The sequence below is a fragment of the Psammomys obesus genome, unplaced genomic scaffold, assembly GCF_907164565.1.
Source record: "Psammomys obesus unplaced genomic scaffold, mPsaObe1.curated_primary_1811, whole genome shotgun sequence".
Classification (NCBI taxonomy): Eukaryota; Metazoa; Chordata; class Mammalia; order Rodentia; family Muridae; genus Psammomys; species Psammomys obesus.
Window position 1 is genome coordinate 8074947 of NW_026596433.1, and position 20621 is coordinate 8095567.

At 36.9% G+C, this 20621-nt stretch overlaps 2 protein-coding genes across 5 annotated transcripts in view; one reads left to right on the top strand and one right to left on the bottom strand.

The window, feature by feature from the left end:
- Positions 1 to 18600, bottom strand: part of Fbxo8 (F-box protein 8) — a 37656-nt gene extending 19056 nt beyond the window's left edge. Inside the window, exons 1-3 of one of the 3 annotated variants that reach the window (XM_055597876.1) lie at positions 18347 to 18589; positions 7217 to 7553; positions 5381 to 5507 (exon numbers count right to left, since the gene is read on the bottom strand). In XM_055597876.1, coding sequence (XP_055453851.1) covers positions 5381 to 5507; positions 7217 to 7545 — 456 coding nt within the window. In that variant the 5' untranslated portion in view covers positions 7546 to 7553; positions 18347 to 18589. Of the gene's footprint in view, positions 1 to 5380; positions 5508 to 7216; positions 7554 to 18161; positions 18261 to 18346 lie in introns of those variants that run through there. The other 2 variants (XM_055597877.1, XM_055597878.1) reach the window with 2 other exon arrangements.
- Positions 18601 to 18772: 172 nt separating this feature from the next.
- Positions 18773 to 20621, top strand: part of Cep44 (centrosomal protein 44) — a 27962-nt gene continuing 26113 nt past the window's right edge. Inside the window, exon 1 of one of the 2 annotated variants that reach the window (XM_055597873.1) lies at positions 18773 to 18995. The gene's annotated coding sequence lies outside the window, so the exon portion shown is untranslated. The remainder of the gene's footprint in view (positions 18996 to 20621) is intronic. The other variant, XM_055597874.1, reaches the window with a different exon arrangement.

Sequence of the window (20621 nt, forward strand, 5' to 3'; positions counted from 1 at the left end):
TTATATGATTCCCTGCACTCTACCGAAGGTTTGGTTATGAGTCTCAGTATCTGCTTTGATACTTTTCAGAGGCCCTCTGTAGTAGGCTCCTGTCCTGTTACTTGTTTTCTCCTAAATCCAATGTTCATCCCATTTGTCTTTCTAAGTGAGGGTTGATCATCTTACCCAGGGTCCTCTTTCTTGTTTATTTCTTTTAGTTGTACAGATTTTAGTATGTTTATCCTATCTTATAGGTCTAGGGTGGGAATGTAAACTTATACAACCACTTTGGAAATCAATCTGGCGCTTTCTCAGACAATTAGGAATAGCACTTCCTAAAGATCCAGCTATACCACTCCTAGGCATATATCCAAAAGATGCTCAAGTACACAACAAGGACATCTGCTCAACCATGTTCGTAGCAGCTTTACTTGTAATAGCCAGAACCTGGAAACAACCCAGATGTCCATCAATGGAGGAATGGATACAGAAGTTGTGGTACTTTTATACAATGGAATACTACTCAGCATTTAAAAACAAGGAAATCATGAAATTTGCAGCAAATCGTGAGATTTAGAAAAGATCTTTCTGAGTAAGGTATCCAAGAAGGAGAAAGACACACATAATATATACTCACTTATAAGTGGGTACTAAAACTGTTGTTTTTAAATAGGAAGTACTATCAGACAATGGAAAAGAAAATAAATAATTGAAGGTATACAGATTCCATTATAGCTACTGCCGGCTTCATTTAAAAACAAGCAATTATAAACCAACAGATTTTTATCAGAGAGATCATATTAGATAGCTCTAAATGAATAATATAACTTCTTAACCAGTCTTAAATCTCTAAGTGTATTCCTTTAACAAAACCAAATATTATTGTATCAAGTAAGCACTACATTTACTTGTTGACTATTCCATATGTGCATCATGAATTATAGGCTTTAGAAAACTGTATCATAAACAAGTCGACTAACCAGAAATCTAACCTATTCAAATTTACTAAACTTCAAAATGCCTTCCTTATTATGTAATAGAGAATGTTCATCTGTATGTTCTGATGAAACTAATTGGGGTTATCTATACTTAGTAGTAAAGGTTTTTTATTCACACCACTGTTCCTATGCTACAAAGTAGATAATAACCATTTTTAGGTCATACATTAAAATCTCTAACAACAAAGTGAGCTCCCTCTTAAAATTGTTCCTATAATGGAAGAACTTACATATTTGCTGGTTTGACAGCAAAAAATATGTTGTTTTAACAATGTTATACATATTCTTAATTAATTTCCATCTAAAGTAGGTCAAACAAAATATTTCAAGTAAATGTAATCCAAGATCCATTTAGTAAAATGTATAAAAGTGTATAGAATTAGATATTTCTGTATCAATGTGGGAAAATATTCTTATATACCTAAAGCATACTTTTAAAAATCTGACTGCATAGCATTATAAAAAACTACTTAAAACACACCTGCAGATATGAAAACAAGTCTGTATTACACTATGCTTACCATCAGTTTTTAAGACTCTAAATTTAAAGATAACTATGTCCAGAAAATGTTTTAAAACAAGAAGGATCCTAAGAAACACTGGATGATAAACAGAGCTTATCACAGCACTCCTCGCAGAAGAGAACTGACACACTGAACTTGTACATGCAGGGAAAGTACAACTTCATGAAAACAGGTAGTACTCAGCACATTCCTTTTCTAGAATGTGGTCATCACCACAAAGTACACAAGCTCATGCACAAGATCAAGACATAACATACAGCTAGAAATCACAGTGTCATGCAGATAACAACAGCGTGCTAGATAATCGTACCAAAATTGTGCAGATGTTCTCCCCCACCCCATGAGCCACTGCCAGCAGTTGCTATGGAGTTTGGTTACCCATATCCGTGACATGAACGGTGTCCTTTGGAGAATCTTGTTCCCTGTGGCTGTAAGTATTCTTAATTTATATTTTAATGATGTTTACTATGAAAAATCTTAAGTACGAAACTAGAAACCATGGAAAAGTACACTTCTTAAACAATACTCAACAAATATATGTAACTTATCTCAAACAGCTGCAATAAACATAACTTACATTTGAACATATTATCAACAATAATTTACTGCTCATTTAGGTGGACCCAGAAAAATGTCTGTTGACAGTGCTCCAGTGAGTGGGGGAAGAAAATAAATCTCCAAAAAGTACTCTGATTCTAGCACTCCATTCCCATGACTTGACTAATTATAGTCATACTGCCAAGTTCTATGTGAGAATATCTTTCCAATAAATTTTTATATGAATTTGATTTACTTTGTAAACAATAAACAATCTATTTTGTATTTGTAATGAAAGTTAGAATACAGTCATTAAAATGTTTTCCCCCATTTTTCTGAACACATTAAATACCTTTTTGGGAGGGGTGTCTTATTTGTACCGTAAATATATTCTAGCAAAGACAATCTTTTATTTTCTTTTTTGCTATAGGTAATACCTACTTAACTACTGATATTCACAACAGCATAGAATCAGAGTCTGGAATGACAGGCTTGGAGTGGCTCAACTCTGTGACTCTGGGCAGCACCATTTCAGAATAGTGAATTAATTTATTCAGTAACACTCTAGACTATTCTAAATCAGGCCCATGTGTAAAGAAAAGGAATACAGCCAACTCTCAATAACAATGGAAGTTAGGATGGAAAAGTAAACTGAAGACCTAAAAATTTTATTTTGATAATTTAAATTCCCTTGCTTAACAAATGTTTGAATTATAAATTTAATTCTAGCATATTAAAAAAGGGACTTAAATACCCTTTTTCTGTCTTCCCTCAAAACGTCCTAGGGGTTATTAACAAGAACTATATGGCATAATGTTCAGGGATGCAAACATAGAAACATCTTTTCTGTCTTATTTTTTCCAGTTTAGACATTTAAAACTATCTAGCCCATATCTAGTGTGTGAGGTGACAATATTTTTTTGTTTCTTTCATAGAAAGCATGACTTTAGAATTTGTTTTTAAAACTATAAGACATTCAGCAAGAAACAACTACTTACCACAGTCAGTACCAGCAATGCTATCTCACTTTTCTGACTTTGTACAACTTGGTATTTACCAAATTATACTTTGCTTACAATGGAACACTTGCAAGACATATGAAAGATGATACTTTGATTCAACGTCCATATAATTATGGCAGAAGCCAGTTAGACTTCACAAAAGACGGGGGCTTACAAAAGCTGTCTCTCCTGATTCTTACACATTCTGGAGCAAAACACTACACTAGTTGGCCTCAGTTCTTCTCCAGCAATCCCCACTTAATTGCTAAGCAGAACAAAGCAAAAGATCAAACAGCTCACCACATTAACTGTTTTAGTCAGCAACCAGTAAAGTATAATGGTAATGAAAATAAGAAAGGCTCTGAAACTAATCCAGTCTCTGAAAAACTATAGTGAGATTTCCCTACAAAGCACACTGGCCACAGTATAAGAGCTGAAAAGTGACATAACTTATGTTATCTGTCTACACAGAAGATACTGTGAAAAGCTACTATATTTTATAGTAAAAGATACTGGAAATTACAATAAAGAAATAACCAATAAACTCTAATTTATGATAACTCCTTATTGTTCATTAGAGTCTAAAAAGTGCCTTTTTATATTATAAAGGCTCCAAATATATAGTTTGAATGTTAGCTATTCATAAATTATTTCATTTTCATTAAGAATATCATGTTTTAGGGGGCACGGTGACATACTATCTATTGTCGCAGCATCCAGGAAACTGAAGCAGGAGGATCAGAAGTTCAAGGCCAGCCTGAGCAACATAGTAAATTCAAGACAAGCCTGGGCTATAGAAGACATTGTCTCAAAAAGCCCAAAGCAACAACAAAAAGCATTAGAATTTCACCTACTTCTTTAAAATATTAATAGATAAAAAAAGAGAATGGCTATCTGAATGTGACTATTACAGCAGGTTTTTTTTTATAACATATCATTTGTTATACTGATAATTATAAGAGTAAATAATAAAGTGTATGTTTAAAAATGGCATTTAGCTTTATAAGTGTACAAGACAAATTTAACAAGGAAACTATTCATAGTAAATAAAAGTCAATTTATTTTAAAATGTACTGTCATTGGGTTATTTCATTCATAGTTATAAGAGCAACACTTAGATTTACACTTTAAAAACTGAAAAAAAGTTTCCTATTTATAGCAAAATTAAGATAATTTTAGAACTACTTAGCTGAATGACTTAATTCTTTTTCCCCATTTTAAAGAGATTTATTTAATTATGATATATATATGTGTGTGTGTGTGTGTGCTCTATTTGCAGGTATGCCTTCATACCAGAATAGGGTACAGAAGAGGACATTAGATCCCTTTATAGATGGTTGTGAGCCACTATGTAGTTGCTGGGAATTGAACTCAGGACCACTGAAAGAGCAGCTGGTGCTCTTATGACTGCTGAACCATCTCTCCAGCCCCCAACCTAAACAATTTTTAGTAACTTTATAACAAATGAAAATTATTTTAAAGTAACTATTAAATTAAAGTAATTTTAATTAATGTTTCCAAAGAAAACAACACACTGAGAAGTAATTAACTCCCATTTCCATTTGGATTTGAAGGCCTAAGTCCAGGAGATATACGCATTTCTAAAATTCTTAATTTTTCCAAGATACATTAAGAACAGGAAATACAAGAGAAAATTTTTCTTGATATTTTGCTCACTCTTACGTATTATGAAAGAATTAAATAACAGAATCAGGAAGAAGCTTTCGGTAATATTAAATTATGTTTTTTAATAAAAAATGATTATATTAGTACATGCATGTGTTTGTGCCACAGTACGAGTATGTAAATTAGAAGGCAACTTTGCAGGTTCTGTTTTTTCCTTTCACCTTTTTATAGGTTCTAAGCATTGAACTCAGGCTGCCAGACTTGCACAGCAAACTCCTTTACCTAATGAGCCATCTGGTCAGGTAAGGCCATCAACATTCAACATCTTGATACAGAATGATGTTGTCTGTGATTATCGCTAATAAAAGTACATCACTATTAAATAGAATAAATGGGAAGATAATGCTGGAGATATAATTTGATGAAAATATTACATGTGTGTTCTCATTGACAATTTTTATAGTCACTGGTAATCTATATCAGGCCAGTAGAGTACTGCATACATGTCAAGAATTCTGCCATATAATGTTTGCACATAGACAGATTAGAATAGGACCAGAAAAGACAAATTACAGTTATGCCATATAACAGTAACCAGAAGCTTGGTTTTTCAGACTGAAAAGGCAGTTACTTTCAATTTCCCCTGCAAGTCACAATATTAGAATGTTGCAGCAAGATCGTAAGAGTTCACCTGAGGCAGATAACCTCCACTTACCTCCTCTGGGTTGGCATTAAAGGTGAGGCTTCCCTCATCTAGCTGCATATACAATTTTCTAAAAGAAAATCCTAAAGGTGGGTTCTTATTATATATAGAACAGTGACCCCATGTAGATTTACACAACCTGTAAATATAAGAGGAAAAAAAAAGGCCAAAGTTACTATATTTCCTAAGATAAAACACGCATTTACATGACAAAATTCTGATGTTAGATGAAACAGAATTAGATTCTAGGGCTGCCAGAACACAAGCCAAGAATGGAGTTGTGTGAAGGAAATTCCGAGTGCTTGTAAAAACAACTTCAAGAAAACAAGAGTCTTGTGACCTCAGTCTCTTGAAAAACACAAAATCGGTTTTAGAATATTTTTTGTGCTCCTCCTAGAGACAGCAGATAGTGAATTTACTTCAGATTATTCATCACAGCTGACTACTGTAATTTATTTAACGCCTCTATGAAAAGTCATGTTTTTGCCACTTAAGTTTTGTCCTTGTGATTGCACACCTTACTCATGTGATTATTCTTAATCATGTGAGTAAGAAAATTCTTACTCGTGATTATTCTTAATGCTCTCATGTCTGATGCTCTAAAGTTGGCTATTACATGAGGCTTTAGTCTGCCTCATTTTTAAGCTTCATTCCCCCAGGTCCCATGGTCTTTAGAGTAGTAACATATGGCTATAAACTTTTATTTTTAAATCTGCACTTCTGGTTTACTTAAATATGATCAATGCCATACAATTAGCAATTTTAGTAGCGTCTAAGAATTTGCATAGCAAGGATTAATCATTTTTGTGACTACTATCTGAAATTAAGCACAAGCAATCAAAAATAAGATCAATACTAGATGACAATCACTTAGAGATTACTTAATGACAGTAACTATTTTCAGGGTTTTAAATGTACTGGCTCTCTCAATCCTGTCAATAGTTCACCAGTGTTGGTACACCATACAAAAAAACTGAAGAAGAAACTTCCTGAAAGACACACAGCTAACTTGCACAGCAGTAACATTTAGATACAAGTCTTACTCAGAGCTTGCCATGTTAAGAAGCTATTTGGGATCTATTAAATAACCCATGGCAACTGTGAAGTATCACTAAATGTTGGGCAAGGAGATTTGTCTTGCTCTTTTAAGAGATCATACATTAACAACAAATTAAACACAGCATAATTCAACAACTACAGATACCAAATGCTGTGCTGCTAAGCTTCCTTACTGTTTCAAATCTGTGATTCTTCACTATTACAAAGACATGCAACTGTTAAAATTTCTATTCAACCTTGAATAAAAACTTCCTTCTTTCTGTAAACTCATCATCCCATTGTTTTCTCTACCGTCTTTATGTCAATATCAAAGTGGACTGAGAAGATAACTATTACTTATTTTCCTATGATTTAGTAAAACACAGTAAAATGTGTAAGCTCATATTAAAAAATTATTTCACGGGGAACAGAGACTATCTCTGACTTGAACTCAGTGGCAGGCTCTTTGATCACCTCCCCCTGAGTGGGGAACATCCTTGCCAGGCCACAGAGGAGGACAATGCAACCAGTCCTGATCAGACCTGATAAGCTAGGGTCAGATAGAAGGGGAGGAGGACCTAGCCTATCAGTGGACTTGGAGAGGGGCATGGGAAGAGATGACGGAGGAAGGGAGGGAAGTGGATGGGGAGGGAATGAGAGAGGAGGGTTACAGCTGGGATACAAAATGAATAATCTGTAATTAATACATAAAAAATAAAAAATTAATAATTACTTCATAATATATGCATGTTATGAAAAGAAAATTAAGCAAGACAGGTATGTGAGTTAAATATTGGTAGATTAACTTACCCTTGCCAGAGAAGCTCATCATTAGCAAGGTCTTGCCAAACACAGGAAGCTAAGCAGAGGTCAGTTGCATTCAGATAGGATAAGATGGTGAAGCTCAGCTCGGGAGGCAGCATTTCCAAGTTAATGAACCCTTCCTGTTCTTTCGACTTCTTTGCCTTCAGAAGATGGTATATATCGATGCCTCCTTGGGCTTGTTTACGGTGGCTGGTGTGAGAAATGTTACCTGAAGCCACTCTTCTGCTCTGCTCTCTGCTGAGGTAGCCTGGCTCACTGTAGGCTTCCTGTTGGAGATGCTGGTTTCTGGCCACTCTCCAAAGTCCTTGACCCATCTGCAAGCCTGAGAAAAAGGCAGAAGGTGATAAGGTGACACAACAACGTAAACCATCTTTCCCAGTAGTATATAACAAATCTGCAGAACATATTTGTTTATCAGAATTAAAATTTTTCATTAAAGTTCAGGGAGAGCTGTAGGATATTATAAGGAAGAGCTGGGATGCTTGAAGTGCAGCCCTTGGAAGTGAAGTTTAAATACCTGGTCTGCTCATTGCCTCTATCCCAGCTTGCTTGCTATTGAGATCCACAGGTGACATAATCATTTTTTTTTCATGTGGTGGGAATTAAGTTGCTGATGTCCTGCAGACACTTACAATTTATAATTATGTAAAATTATGGGCCAATATTAAATCCAGCTCTGATCAGAGCACAGGACTTCAGTGAAACTGCCTCCAGACCCTGCTTTTTATCATAATTCAGGCTCAGCTAAATTAGTCCCTTTTAACCAAACCCCCAGATGCATAACAGCTGTGATGCAGGCTTTCCGTTTAATTCCTCCCAGTCTACACTTAGGCTGTGGACTGTAATAAAATGTAACATAGGCCCTGAAGTCTAATTCAAAACCTTATGAATTAGGCACCTAGAACTCCAGGATTAATTTCTCTCTTCTCCAAATAGCCCTGTGCATTTGTCCAAGGTACCCGGGAAACGATATAATAAGAAGGTGTTCTGTCTCCCTCACCTACAAGTCACCCATCAGAGCAGCTGTTAAATATCCTGGACTCCCATACACAAATATTTAGAAAGAGACTGGTTTAAACTTAACTGATACTGCTTTCAAAACAGTGTTTTTCCTGAGCAAATAAACTAACTAAAAAAAAAAAAAAGCTAAATCAAAAACAGTATTTAATACAAATAATTACTTTCAGGAACCCCCTTTCAAATAAAATATTGTTTCACTAATCCAAATTGATTATTACTGTTTCAAAAATTTTAGAAAAATAATACTTATTTTCATATGAATACAGTAAAATAGTGAAATAATTTTCTTGTTATGATCTGAACCTTAGACGAAACAGGAAAGACAAAACCACCCCTGCTAGGCACACAAAACTAACCTACTGGTTACCAAAATGGAAAAGCCAGTTTATTGACTACTCTGTGACAACCACTCAAAATTTTTATGTATCATTATACCTTAATTCTCACAATCATCTTCAAAGGTCAGTAGAAATTTTATGTCTGTGACCACACAGGTGGAGAAGAGAAGATGGAGGGCTCACACTTGGGTGCATACGAGTCCAAGGTTTTACTAGAAGACCAGGGACCCTGACCGCTCCCCCAGCCTCATCGCTGGCCTGTACAGTACTTAATCTGCCGCTGCAGCTGCAGCTTTTTTAGGCTGTCCTGTGGAATGCATACAAGATTTAATGCAAAAAAAAAAATCTTGATTAACCTTCAACAAAGACTGATTAGTTTATAATCCTTGATTCTCATTTTTCTCACTAGTAAAATAATAGTTAATAATTCTTATCCCATGGGAATAACAGCATATAAGATTTGGTGACTAATCCAAAGCAGAAAGTTGTTATCCTTTAAATCTTTTTCAAAAGATAATTTTTAGTTTGTTCTTCCATCCCAAAGTATATCTATAAGATTATTTTGGATGTAATTACCTAAGTAATCATGATCCTACTCCTAAATTGTATTACTTTAGAGTCTATGAGGTTCAGAGGAATCTCATTAACTTTTGCTAGGAAAACATAACTGGAAGACATAAGGAGAAGCTAACTGCCTAGGCTAGTACACCATACCTAAAACCAAAGTGGGAAATGAGGGAAATTATTTTGTAATAGATCAGTGCAACAAAGATCTCTCTCTCTCTCTCCTCTCTCTGTCTCTGTATGTGTCTCTCTCTGTGTGTACACGTGCGCCACATGTTTGTGTGCCCTCAAAGGGCAGAAACGGGAATAGATCTTCTGGCACTGGAGTTACAGGAAGTCTTCTATTACTACTGGTATGGTTTCCAGAAAGAATTCCAAAAATTGATGGGAAGACTTTGCTAGTCAAATGGGCCTTTCGGAAGTACTCTGAAGATACATTTGTCATTTAACAGAAAAAAAATTATATCAATCTCACTATGCCATCCTAGTTGACTTCATACTTGTCATTATCCCTGGGTCTCAGCCTCGTGGAATGTGAATATGTGTCATCATACATCCGTATTTTCAGTCTTTTTTCAAGACAGGGTCTTGCTGTTTAGTCCAGGTTGGCCTCAGACTTTGGAGCCTCCTACCACAGTCCCCACAAATACTGGGATTATAGCTGTACAGTACCACTCCTGAATTGCATTTCTATATTATGATATCTTCATTTAGATATAAGTCTATTAAAATAGTTTGGAGTGCATGGATTATGTAATATTTTATTCATTTGAATTCATTTTCATCATAAAGCTTATTAAAGGAAATAAAAACTCCAACACATAAAATAATACATATATGTATGTGAATATGATAGTTCTGTGGTAACTGCACGCTAAAAATGACTAAAAAACTCCATTTCGGGAGAACTGACCTCTGTGAACACTCCATGCACACAGTGTATAGATATACACACAGGCAAGATGCCCATATACATATAAAAGAGTAAATCTTAGAAAGCAACTACGAAAAATAAAAAGCACAGTTTTCATTTAAAAACATCTCCTTTGTAAAGGGATTTTCAGACCTAGAAAACATTACAGAACAATTATTAATATTATTAATTTTTCATGTATAATAATAGTTTTGTATACAATTTACTTTGAGTAGATGGGTTGCATTTATTTAAAAGATGGTGTTTGGCTATCAATGTCTCATGCTACAATATATATTATTATATATCCAATATATTATATGTACTGTTGGGGGTTCTGTGTTATGTATTTTAATGTTAATTACTGGCCCCCAAGATCTTGTCCCCGCTCAGATGAGTACATTCTCACGTAAACCTGGCCTTGTGTAAACCTTGGGCCACTTAATTTAAAGCTGACTGGTAAATAAGAAATGCTGAAGGTTGGAATTTGGCAGAAGAAATGGAGGTGGAGTTTGGGGTTCACAGGCTGGGGTCATCAGGAGACCACTAGGAAGAGGATCAGAGGAGAAGGAAATGGACTGACGCTTTGGGTTAGCGTGGGAAAGGAGACCATGGCTGGATCAGCATCGATGAAAAACATTAATAAGTATTTTGGGACCACGGATGTACGCTAGCTCGAGACTGGGGATGGAAGGTAAAGTTAGTTTAGAGGATTAATATCTGCAATGCTCTAAGTAAAGGCTATTTTATAAAATACAACAAGTGTCTATGTCTTTATTGGTAGCAGGTTAGATGATACTTCTGTAATAACTGTAGCCTAATAATAAACATTTATTACACTATACCTTTTAAATTTACCACAATATACTATATGTTAATATATGTTATATATGTATTATGGAGAGTAAAAGAGTGATAGCATATCTATGTGTGTATGGAGAGTCAGAAATATTGTAATAATATATTAAAAATACCACACATAGGTCTGGATTGAAGAGATTTATTGTATGGGGCTGGGGAAAGAGAGACAGACAGTGGGAAAGCATAGGAGAAGAGAAAAAGGGGGGTGATGGAGGGCCCTGAGAGTAAGTCAGAGAGGAGGGAAGGGGAGAGAAGCTGAAGCAGAATGGGTAGTGATGGGCTGTCCTTTATATCTGGTGCACAGCTGAAGCACACACACCTGATGCACACACTGGATGGCTGCAAGTGATGACATCACAGCTTGCTAAGGAACCTAGGAGTGGGCTAGTGCATCGACTTGTGAACTAACAAATATATATTTCTATTCTTTTCAAAATAGTAGACTATTTCTATGAAAAACAAAATACAAATTATTTTATTAGGAGATCTTCTCTATCTAATATAAAGCCTGCCTGTTAAACATTAATCGGTTTTTATCAAAACATTACTATATTAATTGGGAAACGGTGGTATAGGCTTTTAATCCCAGCACTTGGGAGGCAGAGGCAGGTGGGTCTCTGAGTTCCAGGTCAGCCTGGTCTACAGTGATGTTCAGGACAGCCAGGGCACACAAAGAAATCCTGTCTCAGAAAACCCAAACAAAAGAAAAAAAAAAGAAAGAAAGAAAGAAAGAAAGAAAGAAAGAAAGAAAGAAAGAAAGAAAGAAAGAAAGAAAGAAAAACAAAGAACATTCTTATATAACTGAACAACAAAGCATGACCGGAAGAAGGAAAGGTAACTGCACTAATGCTTTCATTCAGTGTCACTGAGCTGAGCACTCAGGTGGCCTAAGCTGTGGCTGAAACCCTAATGCCCTAGTTAGGGTTACTATTGCTGTGATGAAACACCAAGACCAAAAGCAACTTGGGAAGAAAAAGGTTTATTTGGCTTTTACTGTCCATCACTGAGGGATGTCAGGACAGGCACTCAAGCAGGGCAGGAACCAGGAAGATAGGAGTGATGTATCATCGAGGGTGCTGCTTACTCAGCTTGTTTCCTCCTAGAACCTATGACCACCAGCTCAGTGATAGCACCACCCACAATGGGTAGGGCCCTCTGACAACAGTCACTAATTAAGAAAATGCCCTACAGCTAGATCATAGGGAGGCATTTTCTCAGTTGAGGCTCCCTCCTTTCAGGATACTCTAGCTTGTATCAAGTTGACATAAAACTAGACAGCACAACTAGCAATGAAGAACGGTTCATTTTCAGTTAAAATGTATATAGTGGCCAACAGGACAACAAGAGTCTCTCAAACTCCATTCTAATTATTTTATTTTTCCTCAGACAATATGATTCCATAAAGTTCCTTCTAAGCTGTGTGAAGTCATACCTATGTGTTGACTGACTGACAAAACATGAGTAGTTTCACTTAAATGGCTTTAAATGGGATTCTAGGTTGTTTTTTTTTTTTCCCCACTGTGTTTTACATCTAAGTAGTGGAAGTGGAATCTGAAAATAAACATCCTATCTCAGATAAAGTACTAACATATTCACAGATAGTTATGTTTAAAATACAAATTTGATTAAATTTTAAAGAAAGGAAATTCACCTATTTTTTTTTAAAGCTTTTCTCAAATAGTGAAACAACTTAATGTTTCACTATTTTAGGTTTTAAAATCTTCAGGTGCCATGAAGTGGTATTAATGGAGTAAGAATGTGGGAGAGTCTGTGAGAAAATGCTTTCAGTGAGGCACTTGGAATCAGATTGGCAGCCTATAATTTACATCTGGACATCCAAAAGAATAGACAAGGAGACCACCAAAGTTGTTTAGAGTAGACTGGTGAATTTAAAACAAAACAAAACAAAAACAAAAAACACCTGATAACCAATCACACTCCTAAAATTTAGAGCCCACAGTTTCAGAGAAATGAAAAAAGGTAATCCACAAGGAGGGCTTTCTAAAGAGAAAGGGGAAACAGTTAAGCACTGAGAGGTCACAAGGCACATTCAACACATAAAAGCCGCACTCATTAAATGTAGCGATCTGGCCCTGCAAGAGCAGTTTTTCTTACTAAAAGGTATACCAATCTTGGGTTGTTTTAATTCAAAAAGATTTACAATATTGCCTTGTTTTCTAAGGTTCACCTCACCCCCACCTCTTTAATTTCTTCCTATAAGTGCCAGGAAAATAGCATTTAAACAAATGTAAGAAAATGAAGACATGCCATGCAAAAATACCCACAAATCTGAGAAGTTTTGGCTTATTTAATTTCTTCAGTTTGCTTTGACCTAAACATGCTGTTATGTTTTAACTTGTACATACAATTAATGTATCACATTGCTCACAGATACCAATTTTAATTAAAGAGGTTCTCTTTTTAAAGCATTACCAATTACCCAGCATGACTGTATCAGTCCCCATGATGGCACATTCCAGCATACCTCCTCAATGAACATCACCTTAAATTTTAAAGCAAAATACTGAGGGTGGTAACCTGAACTAGGGAGCAGAGTCAAATGAGATGTAGGCTCCTTCCTTAGCAACTTGTGAGAACTGGGCAAATCTCTTAAATTTTGAACTCTGTTTCCTCACATGTAAAGTAAGTGTTCTGAGCTGACAGCCCAAATCTCTTTCAGCTATACATTTCTTTGTTTCCAGAGATCTTTGCAATTAGTAAAGAAATGTAAGACATCAACTAGGAAACAAAAGTAAAACTATCTTTGCAGATATAACCTTACAAGCAGAACACTAAAGATTCTGCAAAACCTAAGGTAAAACAGTTAACTGAAATTCACAAAAGAAGCCACACCCATGTTAAAGATTATTTTACAATACTGACTGATTAGTACATTGTGATTATGGAGAGTTGGAATGTAGCATATCCTTAATCAAATTATCTTGGACTATTTTTAACCCCTTAATAGCCATCCATTGCCCACTTCTGTCTGACTTACTATCCTTGTGACTGTCACATGAAACCTTTTGGGATATATTAACTTAATTGAGCAACAGCTTTCACCAAATAAAAAGCTAACCATGTACCAGACAACATCTGAAACCTGTGGCAGGAATTTCCCTGATTATTATAACTCAACTTCCTCATGCTTTACCCTGTATTGGAAAAGTGCCTTGATCTAGACATTCTTTTGTTCTATAGTTATAAAAATGTCAAAAATGCTGGAACATGGTATTTGGAATAACCAGAAGCCATGTTCTCAGACTATGGAGTTATGTTTGGCTTTGTTTTATAAGCTTTCTTTTATTCTCTTTCAAGTAAGACCTCTGCTTTTGTGTCAAAAACAAAACAAAACACCTTAGAATTAACAAATGAATTCAGCAAAGATGCAGGATGCTAGGTCAACAGAAAAAAAACCAGTTTTACTTCTATATACTAATGAACAATCTGAAAAAGAAATTAAGAAAATAATTTCACTTACAAGAACAATAAGAATACAATATTAATTTGACCAGTCAGGTGAAAGACTTCTACAACTCTACAACAAAAGGTACAAACACTGCTGATAGAAGGAAGGCAAATAAATAGAAATACTTTTATACTAATGAATTAGAAAACTTAGCATTGTTAATATTTCAATACTACATAAAAACAATCTACATGATACTGCTTACATGTACTTACAAGTACTTAGAGTAGCCCAAATCATAGAAAACAGAATGGGATTGCCAGGAACTAGTGAAACGCATGGGGTGGTTGACGGCCATAGAGTTTTACCTTTATAAAACATAAGGAATTATACAGATAGTGAAAATGGGCACATGCCCCTATAAATATATTGAATTCCATTGATTTGTATTTTTTCAACTGGATAAGATGATGAATTTTATTTTGTGTACATTGTTTCACCACAACTGAAAACTAAAAAAATCAAATCCAGATTCCATAAAATTAAAGAGGAAAATTACCTAAAAATGTACAACATGAAAAGATGGATAAAAAAAGGAAAGATGGTGGTGTCTATATAGCACCCACGCTTCCTACCTCCTGTTTCCCGACCCTCATCACATCTATAAATAGCTAAGCTGTATGGGCAGATAAAGGCTAACTGTAGTTTACTTGTTAAATCTGGTTCCTTCATTCAATAGTTTAAACAACCCTATGCCCCTTATTCTTGAAGAATATGTAAATGGCTAATTCTAGAACTAAGCTCCTTAAACTTGTTGCCCAACCTGAATGTAAACCTTTGTTTTACTTCAATAAACGTGGATAATATTTTACAAAGGATTTATAGTATCTGTCAAATCCGGGAAGAAGCATAGGCAACTTTCTATTGGGTCATAGCCAAAACACTGCCATAATAAACCCTGAAGCTACAATCTTTTGCTCCCAATAAGCTTTTATGGTTAATGGGCCAAATCTGTACTGGTGAAATGCAGTGAAGTGTGTGGATGGAAGATGGTGCCTGCTGATGTGGGACAATTATGGGGCCATATGAAGGGAAGAGGGTTGCCAATTTGTACTTGCTAAGAACAAAGAGAGTCTGACAAATGCAGGAATCATGTTTACAATCAAGACTTGACTTTGTTGTAAACCATGGATAGGAAGGGTTACTGTGACTCTTTTTTAATCCTATGTTTTCATCTGATCACATTCAAATCTATACAGTACACCATAAACCAATACATCTTATTTATTAAAAGAACATTCCTGAGAAAAAGATAAGTACACCCAAACAGTATTATTTACTTAAAAAAAGATTTATTTATTATATATAGTGTTTGGACTGCATGTACACCTGTACACCAGAAGAGAGAACCAGATCTCATTATAGATGGTTGTGAGCCACCATGTGGTTGCTGGGAATTGAACTTAGGACCTCTGGAAGATCAGCCAGTGCTCTCACCTGCTGAGCCATCTCTCCAGCCCTTATTTACTTTTTAAACCCTTCAAATAATATAACTTTAAAAGCCATCAAAATTTTATGTATTTCTATTGTTAAGACACTTGAATACACTCTATCTTGAAAAGCCCAATACCATACTTTGTGTGTGTACCCTTTTTCTTAAGTCCCTCTCCTTCTTTCAATGCTTCTACTAAATCAATATTTCTTATCTTAATAAACTCTGCTTCATATAGTCTCAGCCTCAGGTTTTTGTTGTTGTTGCTGTTGTTTTGCAGTATAGTAAAATATTTTGGCTTCATTTGAGTAGAGGTCTCTAAAAGTACTCCCTGGCTGATACAAGTAGCAACTTGGGGTATAGCCCATTCTGCTACCCTTTACCACTCACAAATGCCATCTAATGCTTGTCTTCAAAATTCAAAATTTATTTCCAAAACACACTTCTCCGAACTCTATTTGATCAAATGGGTTTAATACAAATTTTCCACCGACCTGCATTTTATTTAAATTCACCCCTAGCCTTTTCCTGCTTGCTTTTTCAAAAACATTCTTTTATACATCCATTTGATCAAATTTCAGCTATATAAAATGGCAATAGATAAGAAATACACAGTCTCTAATAGTGATATATATATACCCCAAAATCACAAACATTCCTTTCAGACACTCTATCCTTCAGGTAATACTAAATAACATTCTTTAGGATAATTAATACAAAATATATTTAAAAATTGTTTTTCAGGAGGAGCTATTGCAAGTACAGGTTTACATATTACTTCACAATCAGACATTTATTCTATGTCAGACTTATTGTCTTTTGGATATATTTTGACTCAGCTTAAAAGCTGTCAGCCACGGTAACTGTGCCAGGTGCCTCTAACATGGCTTCTAGTGATTTTTTGCTTCTTGGGCCTCAAGGCCTATGCTATCCTCTGACCATCTAAACTGGGCTGGATTTAAGACTCCTAACAAATACAAAATGGCAACAGTGATAGAGTATCACTTCTAAGGTTGGATTATAAATTACAGGTGCCTTCCTTCAGTTTGGATGATCTTTCCTGAACTGTTTGTGATAGGGAAATCAACTGCCACACTAGGAGGCAGTGTTAAGAAGAAACCCACTCAACAGAGAATCTACGCCAGCCAGCAGCCATGTGCATGCAATTGGAAGGAGATCTGTATTCCATCTCAGTGGAGCCTTTCAATAATATCACAAGTCCCACTACAGCTTAACTGCTACCTCAAGAAACAACCAGAACTACTCTGTTGAACGTTGAGCTAATTCTTTACTCAATGAAACAGAGATAATGCATATTAAATGTTTTACTCTACATTACGTTTGGGGATAATACATAACCAATGCAGTAACTCAGATAATTGTTAGACAAACTATATAAACACAGAAGTTTCTAAATTAACAATAAATTTATTTATTCTTAATTCTGAGACTTGCTCTACTTTGTTAAAAAAAAAAAAAAACTTTCACAAGTGTAACAGGAAGATTCTCTTTTAGCTGTGTAAGTACCAAACTCCAAACATTAAACGAAATACAAGAGGGCTTGGTGGGCCCTCTATTAGCTTGGTGGGGTAATCTATATTCCCAGGCCTTGGAGGCCAAGTGAAAAGAATGGTAGCTAGGTACAGTAGGAGCTACACAGTGAATTCTAGGTCAGCCTGGAGTACATAGGAGACCCTGTCTGAAAGCACAAAAGGGAGAGCAAACACTGAAATGAACAACAAATTGTATTCAATTGCAATGATGAAGGTAGTGCTTTGAAGAGAACACAGTGGTCCTTAAAAATAAATGTCTCATTTGTAAACGAAGTAGCCACAATTATTAACTAGTAAATACAGACTGCAAAATAAACCTAAAATATATGAAACAAGAATTGCACATTGATATGGCCTTTGTCTGAACAATGCCTATTAAGTACGTACCATGTGGGAAGTGTAGCTTAGTCACAGAAAAGCAACAGTAACAACAACAACAACAACAACAACAACAAAAAGAAAGATAAAGAAACGGAAAAGAACTTAGCCAATTTTATAGTTAGTTTAACAGCTGTAGAAACTAATCAGGAGTGATTCTAAACTGTATGTATTTGGATTCGTATTAATGGAATGTCGTAAAAACTGAAAGCGTGCTTGGGCACCTAATAACACTATAACTAACACGAAGCAACACGTGAACCTGAAGAAAGTAACCTTCGCTCTTCGTCATCTTTCTTTGGGGACGACACCGCGTCTCTGCCCCGAGTCCCAAATCGACCTCTATACCAGTGGCCTAGAAACAGAAAGGAGACCCATGCCCGCCTCTCGACGCCGATATACCATTTTAATAAGTCGCCGCCGCTGTCACTCAAAACGTATTACAGTGCCATTGGTCCTAAACTGTTGCTCCCTGGGCCGGCGCTGCTAAGTGGCAAGCACACCTAGTCTTCTTTTCCAAGAAGAAAAGCGGGAGCGTAGAAGCGGAAGAGGCAAGGCTTTGGAAGTATCTGAGCCGACGCCAGTACCTGGGCGACCTGCGATCTCCCCCGCCGCCGCGACGACTCAGCCTCTGGGCGGGGGCTGTCAGCCGAAAAGAAAATGGCTCAGCCGGGTACTGATGCCCAAGCCATGGAGAGGCCTGTCCAGTGCGCGCGTGTTCACGCTGGAGAACACGGCGGCTGCGAGGGAACCCAGAGCAGCCGCAGACCCCCGCGAGTTCACAGCACCTCAGCCTGCAGAAGCCGGAGTGGCGGATAGTATGTTTTTGACGTTTCCTATTGTTGCCGGAAGTGACGTCGCGGAGCGGCTCCTCATAGAATAAGGATTCACTTTTTCTCATTCAGATTCGCCATAAGGTCTTTATTTTTTTCGCATCTTTTCCTAAAAGATTCTGGCCATCGAGTTATGCTAGTCTGAAATGTGACATCTAGTGTAATGTATATAATTGATAATACCCTAGTGAGAATCAAGTCTCCCGAGAAAGTCTCGCAAACCCCGTGTGGAATCTGCGCCGAGGAATTCCAGACTTTGGGGCCGCCGGTGGCTCGGAAGGTTTAGCCGCTGTTCGCGCCGCGCTCGAACCCTCCGTGCCTAGTCCAAACCGTCGGCGCGAGACGCGCCCCCCGGGCGCGGGAGTTGAGTCTGGAGGAGAGTCGGTCCCCGCCACTCTCTCAGGTTACTTATACTCTCTTCTCCTTTCAGTGTTGTCCGGTCGCCTTGGCACCCCTTCGCTCTCCCTGGCGGCTGCTGGCTGGGGCCGCGCTCGGGAACAGGCTGTGCTCTGGTGTGAATGGAGGTGGCCTGTCTGCTGTGCTCACCGAGGTTCCTGAGCTGAGGGCGAACGACCAGGTCTACGGTTTCATCCTTTTAAGTCTAGCGGCACGAGGGGAATCCTAGATAGGACCTGACTCTGTACACAGATGCTGTGTGCCCTGCAAGTAGGAAGACCACCTTCTTAGAATTGGTTTGTGACTTAAGACTGCGAAGTTATACACTGTAGATGCCTCTTAGATCCTGTCAGCCAAGAATAGATACATGTAGCTCCAGAAAACTGTCGAGAAGAATAAAAATACTTCGTGTTCTCTTTGCTTTGATCTTCATGGTTTTTATTCTAAAGAATTTTCCATCTACTTTTAGGACTACGGTTTTTCTCTCTATATATAAAAAGCAATATTAACCTATTTATTCTTGACTTATGTCTGGATTAGATTTATTTGCAAGCATCAAAAAGGACAGTTTGATATATGAACGCAGCGGTGCCACTGAGCTATTGCTTCCATTCACCCTAGCTGTCTCCACCACCACCATCACCCCACCCCAACCCCCTTCACCGAACCTCTTGTCTTACGACAGCATTTTCCTAGTATCTGTTACGGAGAGACTTTGTAAATTTAATTTCTAGAAATATTTATTCCTCTTTCTAAAAGCTTGGCTTGTAGACAAATCGAGCTGGATCTTAAAATCCTAGCTATACACCGTGATTATTAAAGTTTAGTTACTTTATTCTGAACGAAATGATTTTGAGTACAGTGGTATCTTATGTTTTTAAAGACCTGTAGCAGCTATGAGATCGAGCTGGATTTAAAACGAAACATTTTAAACTGCTGGGCTGGAGATCTAGCTCAGTGGTGGAGCCACTGGGTAATATCCCAAGGCCCTGGGTTCAGTTCCCATTCCTCACCAAAGCCGTGTTGTGCCATTCTCATAACCTATTCCAGAAATTCAGTTGGCAGATTTGATTTGCTCTTAACTCTTCAGAAAACTAGGTAGACTACTTAGACCTTAATGATTGAATCTGAATACTTTCTTCACTTAATGTCCATTGATATGTTAAAAAAATGTATAGTGCTTATTGGCCCCTTGACTAAGATCAAGTGTAAAGCATGTATCAGTACTTGATTAGCTTTAATTAATAATAATAGTTTTAGTATTTACCAATTTAAAAAAAATAGGAAAACCTTTCTTTTTTTTTTTTTTTTTTTTTAAAAGGGCTTTTTTTTTTTATTTTTTTTAAATCTTTTATTTATTTTTTATTAATTACACTTTATTCATTTTGTATCCCCCCATAAGCCCCTCCCTCCTCCCCTGCCAATCCCACCCTCCCTCCCCTTTCTGCATGCATGCCACTCCCCAAGTCCACTGATAGGGGAGGTCCTCCTCTCCTTCTTTCTGATCTTAGTCTATCAGTTCTCATCAAAAGTGGCTGCATTGTCCTCTACTGTGGCCTGGTAAGGCTGCTCCCCCCCAGGGGGAAGTGATCAAAGAGCAGGCCAATCAGATTATGTCAGAGGCAGTCCCTCT